The sequence below is a fragment of the Thermobia domestica genome, chromosome 2 (genome assembly GCF_964235325.1).
Source record: "Thermobia domestica chromosome 2, izTheDome1.hap1.1, whole genome shotgun sequence".
Lineage (NCBI taxonomy): Eukaryota > Metazoa > Arthropoda > Insecta > Zygentoma > Lepismatidae > Thermobia > Thermobia domestica.
The window spans coordinates 17871448-17885468 of NC_137455.1; the positions used below are offsets into that span (position 1 = coordinate 17871448).

Sequence of the window (14021 nt, forward strand, 5' to 3'; positions counted from 1 at the left end):
CGCACAGTAAAAGACAGTGAAACACTGACGAGATATCATACTGGAATATCTAAATTTTGTTTGTTATAGAATAACATTTAGATGTAAATAGTTTAAATAGTAAAATGCTTCGTGTGGAGTGTTGTACTGTATGGGGCGGAAACGTGGACATTACGTAGAAGTGATGAAAAACGACTGGAAGCATTTGAAATGTGGGTATGGAGAAGGATGGAAAGAATTAGTTGGTCGAGCGGAAAACGAATGAGTGGGTGTTAGAAATGGTGGAGGAGAAAAGAACACTTTTAGATATTGTTAAGAAGAGGAAGAGAAACTGGTTGGGACATTGCCTAAGAAGAAATTGTATCATGAGGGACGTCATAGAGGGTATGATGGCGGGAAAGAGAGGCAGAGGGCGAAGGAAACTACAATTAATGGATGATATAAAACAGAAAGATCATACGTGAAGACGAAGAGGTTAGTGGAAGACCGTGGAGCATGGAAGCTTCTCAGCTGCTGCAAGTGACCTGACAGTAAGGGCAGAATACCTATGATGATGATGATATGCAATTTTATCTTCTAACAATGATAATATTAACAAAATATAACATATCACAATTGGTGTATCCTACTTTCTCTGTATATGTGGTTAAGTTAGGTTTATTACCTTAATTGTTCCATATAATAACCCACATATACGTATAATGGTATGTAATTTTAATGTTTCCCTTTTTTTTTTTTTTTTTATTTCAGGTCCATTTACGTTGCGTCCTCCAAAAGTACTTCAATGGGTGGTAGTATAGTAATTAATATATATACTTATTTTATTTTCAGTGATTTTTAAACTTTATTTATAATTGATTCTCTTCTTTTAGCGCGCGCGCGCACGCACACACACACACACACACACACACACACACACACACACACACACACACACACACACAAAAATACTTATCTTCTCATCTCTTTTGTACATTAATAATTTTTTCCCCCTTAGGTTAAGTAAACTTCCACCACATTGTTGGATTACCATTCCTGCTGATGACGGCGTACGTAAGAAAATGTATTATTTGTAGATGATTATTTTAGAACCATATTTTCCCTGTATTTATATAACATATATTTCTTAGAACTTTATGATACATTGAAATCACTTGAACTCAAGGAACACCATTATATGACATCTGGTATCGTAAAATCATAATCTAAGCTTCTGACATTGGGTTATTTTGTACTTATGACTATTCAAGATGCTGAAGATTTAACAAGATCACCGAGGTGAATTGTAAACATAAAATTTTGAAAGATTATGATTTTTAAATTTATATTATTGATTATAACATTTCAAATTTATTGGCAGATAATGGTATGACAAGACAAGAGTCTCCTCCGAATAGACTTTTGTTTAGCGTTTCGTCATTTTGTTTTCTTGCTTTCTCAATAAATTAAACAATTATTTTATTTCTATTTTTACCTGATATTATTTCTTCCAACTTCCAAATCGCATTCACATAGATGGATTGGCTTTATACTATAAAATTTCTTCACTTACAATATCTTGTTGATCTTAAAAATTTTAGTACATTTGTTTATTTTATATTGATTCGAAAATATTATTTACTCCTATATTTATACCATATGGTACCGACCGGAATACTTGTCACCACTTTCTCAATATGTAATGCGCTTGGTACAGGTCAATAAAAACAGCGCATTACAACTGTTCAAAAATGGTAAATGAGAATAACCACAATAATCTACACGGAAAGGAAAAATATATACTCACCAATAATTCCGACAACCAACTCTTTCTTTTCTTCGTCAAGTCCTACAAGCAATGAGTAATCCATCACAGATTGTGACGCCAGGAAATGAGTATCATGGTTAATGGCAAGGGTCAACACAGTTTTTGAATGTGGTTGTATGTACAATGGTGAATCACATGTCACTGGAAATCAAAAGAAAACTATTATTAGATTATTTACTGTTGTTGATACTCGCAAATAGAAGTTATTAAGATATATATTTTAAATTTGTTCCGTGAAAATTACTTTTGGCGCACTCCTTAACATTTGCATCACAGAAGACGAGATTATTGAAATCACAAATGCATAAATTATAAAAGTGACTTTCATGAAAGAAGTAACTTCAGTAGGTATTTTCTGTAATTTATTTTGTTTCTAGTTACACACTCGGTACACGGCCTGTGTAAATCCACAGCATGAGTTGTAAACTATAAATTGCTGTAGCGATAGAAATATGTATACGAAAACATCCCTTAATGAAACGACTTCTAAAAGTAATGGAAAATAATTACTTTTCATATTTGAAAAGCAAAGCAGTACTTGCAAGTGATCAACGTTTTTCATTAAAATTGTTTGAATATCTGCTACTTACTAATTATTAATATAGCATTATACATGGTTTCTCAAGTTCTTACTACAAGTTAAGTAGATCAAAAAAGGCAATGGGAAAATAAAAGCTTCGGTTTCGAGTTACAACCTTTGCAAACCTGATACTTTACAGCACAAACGCTGATGGATTTGGAGGAACTTAGTGTAAAACATTCTAGAAAAAGTGAAATACAGGCTAGTGAATTTTACTCCACCCTGTACAGATTGTTACCTACTATTTCGAATGTTAAAGTCGCTGTAGACAGAGTCAGTCTGTGAGTCTCAGTCTCTAAAATCTCCTCAGACGATATCTCCCCAAAATACAATATTTTCAATACCCCATTTTCGATATGGCATTGGTTAAAATAAGCTAGTCTTATAAATAAATTACAAGCTTTTATTAAGATCATACAGTGAGACATAAGACTGAGTTGTTAGTACCTGCGTCATTCCGTCCGTTACTCCGACAACTCTTGAATCAAAGCGAATTTTTTAATTCTGTTTTTACAGTAGATAGCTAAAACAATTATTTCGTCCGCTGACGGACGACAGCGCACAAACTTGGAAGGCGAAAAATTGGAAGTTACATTCATCGGTTTGGAGTGCCCTCTTTCATTGGTCATCGTTACAGCTTTTATTTTATTTTATTTATTTATTTATTTTTTCTTGATACACGACTATCTTTTTGAAATATTTTCTGCTTGAAAGAATGGTTTCCTTATCATAATCCTACCTCAAAGACCATACATCTGAAGTTGCTGGGCCATCCTCAAGTTGATAGCGATTGGAAATGGCTCCTTCATAGATCTATTGGTTATTCCGGAGCGGTTAAAGTCTATTTCGTTTGTTTGTTTTCCCAGTGAACTTGTCTTTAAGAGAAGTTATTTTGGACGATCAGTGTGTTTCCGTGTAATATTTACACCATTTTGTGACTACAAACACCACTAGGTGTCGTTGAAACGATGCGTCATCAAACAAAGCATGACACTAGTTGTCTCTTCATTAGTTATCTGTTTATTGCCAAACATCTTTCCTCAAAAAAATTTGTCTCGATGTCTACAAGACCATGAATTTTCGTATCCTTATACGAACAACTTTTTTTTTTTTTTTTTTTTTTTAATTTTCAAAAAAAGAGTCCAATGAATATGGTTTTGTATGGACACAGTGTTTTATTTGTAAAATTCTGTAAAAAATCAATTGTGTACTGAGATTTTTGACATTGACTGTACTTGTTGCACAAAGGAAACTTGGGAAGCAATAATAAAGACTAAAAAATGAAAGGAAGTAGGTTTTGGGAGTTCATGCAGGAAAAATTATGAAAAATATAGATGTTTGAAAACATTGAGGGCAGATATGAATTAGAAAGTTTGTAACATTTCACACATGATAAAGAAAGAAAAAAAATACGCAATTTACAGGAGATTGAAAAAAGACAGAAATATTTGTAAATAATGATTTACATAATGCACAGTGTCCTGGGATAAAGGATACAATAACAAGAGGAAGTAGCGAAAAGCAAAAAAGGTTCCTTAACAACAGTTTAGAAAATCTTCACAATTTTATTTTCAAAGGCACGTCTCAACTACTTTATTTGTCATACAATATTTTGTAAATTGTGCCCTTTTTAGATTGTTCATCGAAAAATAACTGACAGTTATGTATCTTAAGGAAAACACACAATTTTACAATGAGATAATTTTGAAAGTAGTAACTTTTCTATAAAAATTTCACTTCGCTACATGCTTTATTTTATTTATTTATTTATTTTTAAGTATATAAGTATTTTACTCTCACATTATCAGCTACTTTCGTATAACTAACAACGATAAAAATATTCCACTTATTTGGTTCAAGAAAAGCCCCATATTTTGTGTGCTAATCCTATGAAAGAAACTGATTGACCTAAAAATTAATTAAATGTGATTTACATTTGTTTTTTAATTAGTTATTCAGCTTCAAAACTGATTGTTGGTCACTTTTTCATACACAATTTCCTTTCTTAAGGCTTCTGAAAATAAATGTATATACAAACTTTATTGTTCTATATAAAAGATCAATTTCATGCCACTAATTACCAACTCCGTGCTACGTATAGTCAGCCCCCCGTGAAGTGTACAAGATAAAAAATTAGTAAATAAATAAAATAAACAAATAAATAAATGAGTTTTGATCTCTTGTAACCAACAGAACACACTTATTACGTCAATATACTTCAAAATAATAAAAAAGTGTAAATCCTCAAAACATTTTTTTTCTTCAGAAAATCTGATCAGAAGTCCTCATTTCTGGAGAAATGGCCCATATATAGTTACACATATATAGTCGAAAAATTTAAATAAATGTTTCTTACGTTCTTTAAATCATATTCACTTACCCTTTTTTGACCGTCTACAATATACTAAAATATTTCAGTAGACAGCACAATTTAAAGCTTACCAATGATCAGATTTTCATAAGTTGTTCCAGTGCGAAAATGTATATTATCAAGTTTTTCTGTTTTTCAGTAATGCGCGCACAAAAATACAAAATACATTGTGAAAGATGAGAAGAGTTGCAAGTGAGCAAACCTAATTTACCGATGAAGATAACAGTTATTACCGAAACAGTTTAGTATTTCTAATTTCAGATGTAATAAACTCTGCTATAAGCTGTAGAGAGGTCACGCAAAATGCATATCCTTTTCTATTTAGAGGTTTCAATTTTATCCGGTAGATAGCAACAACTGGAGGATGTTTGCTCCCAATTTAATGGCGAGATGTAACGCTTAGCGTTCTAGAACTACATACCTTTGTTTCAGCGTTAAAGTCGCCGTTACCTGCTAAGACCTTAACGGCTTGACTCCATTAATGTAGGCCAAAGTAATCACTCTAGCTAGCTATTGCAAAGACAAAATCCAGATACTCACTTTCATTCAAGAGTTCTCATGTGGGGCAACGGACGTACGTAGTAACATATAATGTAATAAACCTACTTTAATGATCCTAATAAAAAAGGATAAATGAATAACTTACTTTAACATAATTATTGTTTAACTTACTCCTTAACAAATTTTCATCCAGAAGAACAATCTCGCCTTCTTGCTCTGCCGATGGATTCACCAACCGGTTTCTGTCTGATCCTTTAAGGTCAAACTTTTGAGTAACATTACGTGCGTAGAATAAATTCTCCATAACCAGCAGGTAAGATCGGGAGCCCGTATTGTAGGCAGTATTCTTACATACAACACGGTATACACCTACAATTTTGCCTAAAAGAGTAGGCTGCTGAGTGGTATGTACGCGATGCATGTATTGGAAATAATTGTGTGCAAACACTAAGAAAAGCTGAAGTTCCAATTTCGTCATTTCTTTCAGAATAAATCTATCATCTGTAAAGAAAGAGAAAATGGTTTTAATCATATTTCCAAACCAAGTTAATTATACATATCTAGAAGTTTTAAATTGTAAAACTTGTAAAAAGGATACTATTTTAACGAATTCAAATTTCTGCAGCTACGATTTTCCTCTACTCTACAAATATACAACCGGATGTTTTTAAACCGCAAGGTATGTAACCTTTTACATCGTTGAAATGATCATGAAACAATAACTTTTGTAGAGAAAAATGTTTCTTGTAATGTACAATTTAATTATGAGTTCTTGCATATTCAAAAAGAACGTCCAATGGTTATAGGTCACTAACAGCTGAAGATAAAATAATGAGAAAGTAAGACAGAAAAATATCAGTGGATGCATCAAATGTAGCGCTCTGTATGCCCTTTATCACGCACTCGAGTAGGGGTATCCAAACGATTTAAGTGGTAAGGTATGTAATTTGATACTTTGTTGAAAGGATTATGAAAAAACGAACAACTTTAAAAAACAAACAAAAAAAAAAAAAACGAAGTGGTCAATTTCATTGTGAATTCTTGCAGTCAGATAATACAGTTAAATGGTAGCAATTTCGTACACGGTGCTCTGCACGAGAGACTTCCCTACAAAAGTACTCTCTACTTCCTGGGCACCATGATCGGGAGGTCTGTGGACAAGCAGAGGGTTCTATTTGATGTGCCCTGTGATCTTACTTTTTGTTCCATCCTTTTACTTCCAGCCATTAGTGATTTATATATAAACACTGAACGTTTTATCTGACAATGCGAGAATTTTCGACTTCCACAAGTTAACTTATATAATGCTTTCACTTCTCACGTGTTGTAGCTCGAGCTCCGAACGAGATCTGCAGTGCCTCATTGGTGCTAATACTTCAGTCGATGTTAGATGTGAGTTTGGAAGTGTTACAGGATTATAAGATGGCATCCCGCCAACACATTCAACAAATTCAACGTAACCGCGAGGCAACACCAACTCGTTATTCTGGTCGCCATCTTTCCTCTACTAGAGGTAGGAAAACAATCAAGCGCAACGTTAACGCATTCCAAATTCTTGAAGGTCAGAAGTCTCGCCCGCGAATCAACAAATACTCTAGAATGTGAAAATACCCAACACGTAAGTATAAAATATACAAAAGAAAGTTGAGAAATATGCTGGAACAGAAAGGTTATTATTAACAATAAAGGTTTGATTTTTATTTGATTTCTGTTTAGCATCTCTTTCAGCAACGACCTACAGCTCAGACGTCGACCTACAATTTAACGTGGGAAGCGAACCACATGAGCTCCCGCCATAAGTTCACCAGATGTTTTATCTAAAACCATATTTGCTGTCTCATGGCCATATTTGTGTTTAGGTAAGATCGTATTTTCATTAAAAACACAAACTAAGATGTAACTCATTCACAAGAGAATCCGATACACATTTCGGGGGCACTTTACTACTGTTTGTCTGCAAGTTAATGGACACCACACCTTCATCGTAAATAGAATTTGGGAGCATCCATCAAACTATAACCTGATAAGTGAGAATTAACTAAATAATATATATTCGCTGTATGTTTTTGCGTTGTAAGTTCAAGTAACGTTAGGATTTCATACATCATTTCTAACTACTGGCATTTTTCGTACATGTTTGGGGCAAACTTCTAATCAGACTGTGTATATACAGGAGGTCTATGTATTAGACATTACTACTCTCGTAATACAAGGGTAAGTCATAAGTTAGGTACAGTTTGCGGTGTGTATGTTACGTAACTGAAGATGCTCGTTAGCACAAGTATAGATAGCGGTAGTTTGTACCCTGAAATGTAATGCGGTGTTATATTCCGTAACGTGATTTGACATCCGTAAAAATGAAGATGTAATTCTCAAAAGTTTAAGTCGGGAACTTTTCCTTTAGGAGTTCGACGTAGGCCATAGCCTCGAAGCAACCTAAAACATCTGCTGTGAGAAAACTGAAGAAGTAGTTGATCACTGCAAAGCAACGAAATTCTTCAGGAGATTTCGTTCAGGTTGCAAGAACCTTGTCGATTAACCAAAATGAGCGAAAAATTAGCCTTCTAGCCTGTGTATTTCCAGATCATTTGCCTGGTCTTACGGTAGAAGAAAATCTGACTGGCACTAGGCAGTTACCAGGTAAGTTTGGTATCTCACAGTGCAGTATGGTTACCGTTATCTTCACGACCTCAGCAAAAATATCTGAAGCTGCAGAATTTTACCTCACAAGTTGACTCCAGCTCGAGCACAGAGGTGAGTGAATGTATGGACAAATAACCTACGTTCTGCGTTTCCTGAAGAGAATAATAACGTTTGACGAAAAGTGGATATGAATGAATGGTTGCAGAAAGATCTAAGTCAGAGGTATACATAACTTTCTGTACGGAAAAGACCTGATTTGAAGGATCAGAACACTGTAAACGCAATATTAAATTATAGTTTGAGTGCAGAAAGATGCTCCTTCAATATCTCAAAGCTGTATATGAGCTCTCAGTCATTGATTTATGTTTCCGAAATAGTTGCGTGCAAAAGGAGTGATTAAAAAGAGTCGGAAACCGGAACTGTTAACAAACACGGACGTTTCTAACACAACATGATCTACGTCTGGTGAAATATGAGGGGATAAGTCAGTACGAGTTCATTCCTGACGGTCGGAACATTAATACTATGAACAATTGGAACATATGTCTGTCAAAATCAGAGGGAATTGAACTAATGCCGCACCAAATATATAGAGTCCGAACCTCGTACCTTCGAATTAATACTTGTTCCGATTCATGGCTCACTTCATGTGCTCACCATACTTCAATAACCAAGACGAGGCGAAAGCTACAGTGCAGAGTTCTTCGCCTGGAAGGAGATATATTGTTATCGAAGGAACTGACCGAAAGGTGGCCTCAACGGCGCAACACAACATTCTGTACTGTAATTACTACGCAGCTCTCGTATTAACTTGATGCATAATTCGAATAAGCAACAGAAATATAGCAAAATGTTGACTTACCCTTGTACCTTAACTTAAAATAATAATAAACTTTCGCTATAAAATCTTACCTTTAGTTTTACAGAATGTTGAGCCTGATTTACCACCACGAGCTTCCCAATGTACACATCTTGAAAGGGATCTCGCATAACTCTCTTCTCCATCAGGAAATACTAATTGTCGCAACATCAAAAACTGCTCGGCAAAATACACTCGACAGAAAAAGTTGGCCGTAGAATCCGAGAACTGAACTTCAATGTGTGGATTAATGCCTCCTTTACTTCCACTTTTACTCTTCTCAGACTCTGGCTTCCCTGTGTCCATTCTTTCCTCACCCTCAACACTGCCGTCCCGCTCCATTCCAGCTGTGTACTGGACACCCTCGTACTCAGAACGATTCTGGCGAGAGGGAGTGCCTGATGCACTACCACCACCGGTTGAACTACTGCTGCTACTTCCACGTAAAAATGATAACATCCCAGTCCGCCGTGATTGGCTAGATTCTATCGATGAACCAAGATCACCTGCTATGGATAAACTATCTTTATCCTGGACGCCAACGGCCTTTCGTTTTGGTAATGGACTACAAAGAAAAATACCACATAATGTTTATATTTTTGTCTTATTTGTATTTTAAGCATTGTATCTGACTATTACTTGGTGAAACACAATACAGAGTAGAAATATATCACAACAAACACAGAATTACTAATAATATAGTGAACAAACAGGATATCTTTCAATGTAGTGTTTTCCAGCTTTTCTTTTTCAAATGGGGACCACTTTTATTAGACAGACCACCTTACTCTTGTCCCCTTGCAAACAAATATATATCGGGTGTTCTGAAAACGGCGCCCACAGAGCACTATTCTACAGGTAAAATAAAGTTAAAATATTATGGTCTACCCTCCGGGTCTCCTTCAATCACTATGGAGAATCAAAATTTCACTATGTGGCAACGTCGCAGATTAACTTGCACCCATGCGCATTCTCTATGAATCCACCAAGCAGTTACATCGATTGATATACTAATAAGTGATGGTAGTGTCAATCTTATTGAATTCAACTGCCATCTGAAAAGAATCAATGTAACTATTTGATAAATTCGTAGCTCTACTCTATGGTTCTTTTTCTGCAACGTTGCCACATAATGCAATTGGCATATATGCTTGGTGGGCGACATTTTTAGAACACCAGATATATATATAAAGGTAACCAAGAAAGTTCTGTCGATTTTTGTGGTCTGTGTTCCATTGGCCTCACACCGTTAGTTGAATGCGAATGGAGATAAGGCGAAGGTCAGTTGTTGGCGTGGGTATATCCAACATACTGCCTGGTTTTGGCAGTTCAGTTACACCGTGAACTTGTGTAATGACAGACTGAACATGACACCTCCACAGAGCGTCATAAGGGCGTGTATGCTGTACGAGTTCAAACGGGTCAAACGTCGCTGCAGCGGGGCGGAAGATATACCAGGCCTTTGGTGAGGGCATCGTGACTATGTAGACAGTGCAGCGGTGGTTTAATAAGTTTAAGGACGGTGACGAAACACTCGAAGACGCACCACGTTCCGGAAGACCAACACGTGTACAAAATGAAGGTCTTCAGGGAGCAATTGAGGTGAACAGTGACCAGACATGTAAGGAACTGAGACTACAATTCAATGTGAGTGGAAAAACCATTCGGCAGCACCTCCATCAACTTGAGAAGCACCACAAGTTGGACCAATGGGTAATACATGATATGACTCCGAGTCAGAACGCAACGCGTGCAGACATCTGTGTTTCTTTGCTTCTCGTCAAAGAAGAAACCATTTCTGGACAGGCTGTTGACATGTGATGAGAAGTGGGTCCTGTACGAAGTTCCACAGCGCCGTCGTCATTGGTTAGCATCCCATGAACCGGTTCCAAAACAGCCGAAATCAGCACTGCACCAGAAGAAGGTCCTCCTGCGTGTTTGGTTGACTGCTCGCGGCATCGGGAACTGCTACCAGCTGGTCAGAGCACCAATGCAACTGTGTATTCTCAGCAGTTGAGCCATGTTCAAGAAAAAGTCAATTGGGAATCGCAAAGGAGTCCTCCTGTTACAGAACAACAAGCCCTATGTGGCTAGGATGACCCGGGACACCATTCTATGCTTGGATGAGAAACACTATTGCATCCGCCATACTCCCCGAACATTGCACCGTCCGATTATCACCTGTTCCATTCCTCAAACAATCACCTTTGAGGACGTCAATTCATATCCCTAGTACAGATGGAAAATGCACTTAATATCTTCTTCGCTTCATGGCGTACCAAGTTCTACCGCGATGGAAACCATGGCCTTCAGGAACGTTGGCAGAAGGTTGTCGATGCTGATTGGGGACTATTTCTGCTCTACCAGGTACGTCTTAGGTGACATATCAATGTTCGAAGGTGGTGGGTGAAAATGCGACAGAACTTTCTTGGTTACCTTTATATATATATATATAATGTGTGTGTGTGCTTTGAGTATATACTTACAATTTAAAGTAATAAAAACTGAAATTCCCTTAATGCTATATTGGCATTAATAGAAAAAATACATTTTTTTTAAATAATTGAAGGCTATCAAGAATATCTTATAATAATACGTTTAAGTAAACTTGTAGAATCTCTATAATTTTTACCTTCTTAAATATCATCTATTCTATACCTGTTTGAGTTTCTCAACTATAAAGTGATAATCAGTTTAATTTTATTCTTTCTCTCTTTTTTGGACGCAGTCCATAGATAACAGTGGTGCTTCAATGCATATTAGATATGTGAGGCGAAACCATACGGAGAAGTGGGCCTCTAGGTAGTGAAGTGCCCATTATGACAATGCCCGAGTTGTAAAATGATTTTTGACAGTGAAACTTCAGTTATGCGTCACCCTCCTTCTTTCTTGGTCTCCCCCCCCCCCCCCCAAGATTTTCAAAATAGTTGGAGTCAAATTTTATTAAATGATACTTTCGACAAAGTGATGCTTTCCAATATCTAGGATCAATATTAACAAACCAAAAACATATCCACGAAGAAATTAAATGTTAACTGAAAGCAATAAATTCGTGTTATTATTCAGTTCAGAATCTTCTGTCGAGAAATGTGAAGCTTAAAATATATAAAACGATAATTAAGTCTGTTGTCCTGTATGTTTACAAAACATGGGCGCTTCTTCTAAGGGACGAACGCAAACTGAAAGTATTTGAGAATAAACTCCTGAGACGAATATTCGGAACCAAGAGGAACGGTAATGAGGAAAGGCGGAAATTTCATAACGAGGAATTGCATAATTTATACTGTTTACTACCAAACATAGTTAGGGTCATCAAATCTAGGAGTCTCAGGTGGGCAGGTCATGTAACCGGAATGGAAGAGAGCAGGAACGCTTTCGAAGTTTTAACTAGAAATCAAATCAGAAAATGACGATTAAAAAGACTTAGGTGCAGATAGGAGAGCAAGATTAAGATGGCTCTCACACAAATAGGAATACAAAGTAGAAAGTGGATCCAGTTGGCTAAGGATAGAACTCAATGGAGAGCTTTTGTGAACGCGGCATTGAACCTCTAGGTTCCATAGGCCATAGAGTTAGTTAGTTAATTGGAGGGAAATTGGAATAGAATCATAGTTATAACAGGAAACTCTTCAAATGACACTTTAGAATATGAGGTAAGTCCCATTTACAAGCTTGTACACATTCAGTCGGAAAATTTCTTAACAGACCAGGTACTTCGTATGGTATGATCTAATAATACATGGCAAAGACTTACCTTACGCTTGGTGGTTGTTCTTTATCGGACAGCTTTTGGCTACCTGTCAATTGTGTTCGAATTTCCTGCAGCCATTTTTTATATTCGTTAGAAGTTAACGTGTACGCTATGATAGAACTTGGTTCACCTTCGTACACAATAACAGGCACAGACGGAGACGGAGGCAACAAATGGTGTTCATGATATGGTAACGGCAGCTGGAAATATAGAGAATAAAATGCATTAAAAGCTCAGCAAGGATTTTTTACTAGATTGACTGATAGATTTTGTTTTACGTCCTTATTCAACACGATGTTATGTAACGGAACTCATTTTGGTATTCGACCGTGACAGATATATTTCTACTAGTGTAACAAAATGGCGTCATTTTCAACTCTTAAAGTAGCTGCTTCCATAACGAAGAAAAAGAATTTTGAGAATTATTTGTTTATAACCAAAAATGTTTTACTTAAAGAAAGGACATTTCGTCGCATAAGAACCAAAGGAACGTAACTCCATTTTCGTAGGTTTACAGGCGAGAGAACAAAAATATTATTTTCTTAGAGAGAGATGTGGTTTTAATAAGATGATAATTGAGCTACATTGCAACAGATGATAGACAAGGAGAACAGATGGCGTTACGTTCCATTTACACCAAGTGGGGCTTTCAAAATTATGTCCAAACATGAAGAGAACGAAAACCGCATTTTTGGAGTTGCGTTTCTCTGATTCTCATGCGATGATAAATCAATGTCATTTCAAGTGAGATTTCGATTAATTTAATATCTAAAATGTAATTACTATGGAATTTCTCTTCTTTAAATGTTCATATATATAAATTCAGTTATTACTGTAATTTCGTATAAAGTAGTTACACTCTTCCAGAAATTCTGTAACCATTATATATGACATTTTTTTTTATATTTAGAAGAAGAAAATGATATATATGTGGTAGTAGTTAGTTACAATATGTCGCAGATAGAGTGAAGTAATGAAGTTTGTTAGTAACGTATATGGATAATAGTTTCAAGATCTACCAAATATGGAATAATTTGATAGGTGGAGACGAATGATTAAGGCAAGTGAATGACGATGAAAGAATTGGTGAATTGATCATGTGGGAGGAAACGAGAGTACTCTGAGGAAACGTACAACGTATACGATGTTGTCCACCACAAACTTACCTGGCAGTAAAAATAAAGGAAGAATAATTGTCTTATACTTTATCCTATACGGATGTGAGGCCTGAGCTCTGAAAGAAGAGGAAAACGGACCACGGAAGCAGGGCCGTACTGCAACCCAGGGGCCCACCAGGAAGGTACTTTAAGGGGGCTCATTCACATGTACGTACTGTTCCCTCCTCGACAATAAAAGGAGTCCGGTAGTGTCACTCGGATCCAAATTTCATTTTTTGCCCCAGGAATCCTTAACCAAGGAGGCACCAAAATTTTTAAAAATTACTGAAAACATTTTCACAATAAAAGTTTAAAAACATGATATGAGTCACTCCTACATAATTCATGGACCTTTTTGAACATGTTGGAAGAG

At 36.2% G+C, this 14021-nt stretch overlaps 2 protein-coding genes across 3 annotated transcripts in view; one reads left to right on the forward strand and one right to left on the reverse strand.

Moving 5' to 3' along the window:
- Vps8 (vacuolar protein sorting 8) overlaps nt 1–6943 on the forward strand; it is a 307518-nt gene extending 300575 nt beyond the window's left edge. Inside the window, exon 26 of the mRNA XM_081739543.1 lies at nt 6569–6943. The gene's annotated coding sequence lies outside the window, so the exon portion shown is untranslated. The remainder of the gene's footprint in view (nt 1–6568) is intronic.
- fab1 (1-phosphatidylinositol 3-phosphate 5-kinase fab1) overlaps nt 1–14021 on the reverse strand; it is a 95694-nt gene that overhangs the window by 8679 nt on the left and 72994 nt on the right. For both annotated transcript variants that reach the window (XM_081739542.1, XM_081739541.1), the window contains 4 exons: nt 12495–12691; nt 8794–9305; nt 5410–5739; nt 1766–1927 (listed from right to left, as the gene is read on the reverse strand). In XM_081739542.1, the coding sequence (XP_081595668.1) occupies nt 1766–1927; nt 5410–5739; nt 8794–9305; nt 12495–12691 (1201 nt within the window). The remainder of the gene's footprint in view (nt 1–1765; nt 1928–5409; nt 5740–8793; nt 9306–12494; nt 12692–14021) is intronic.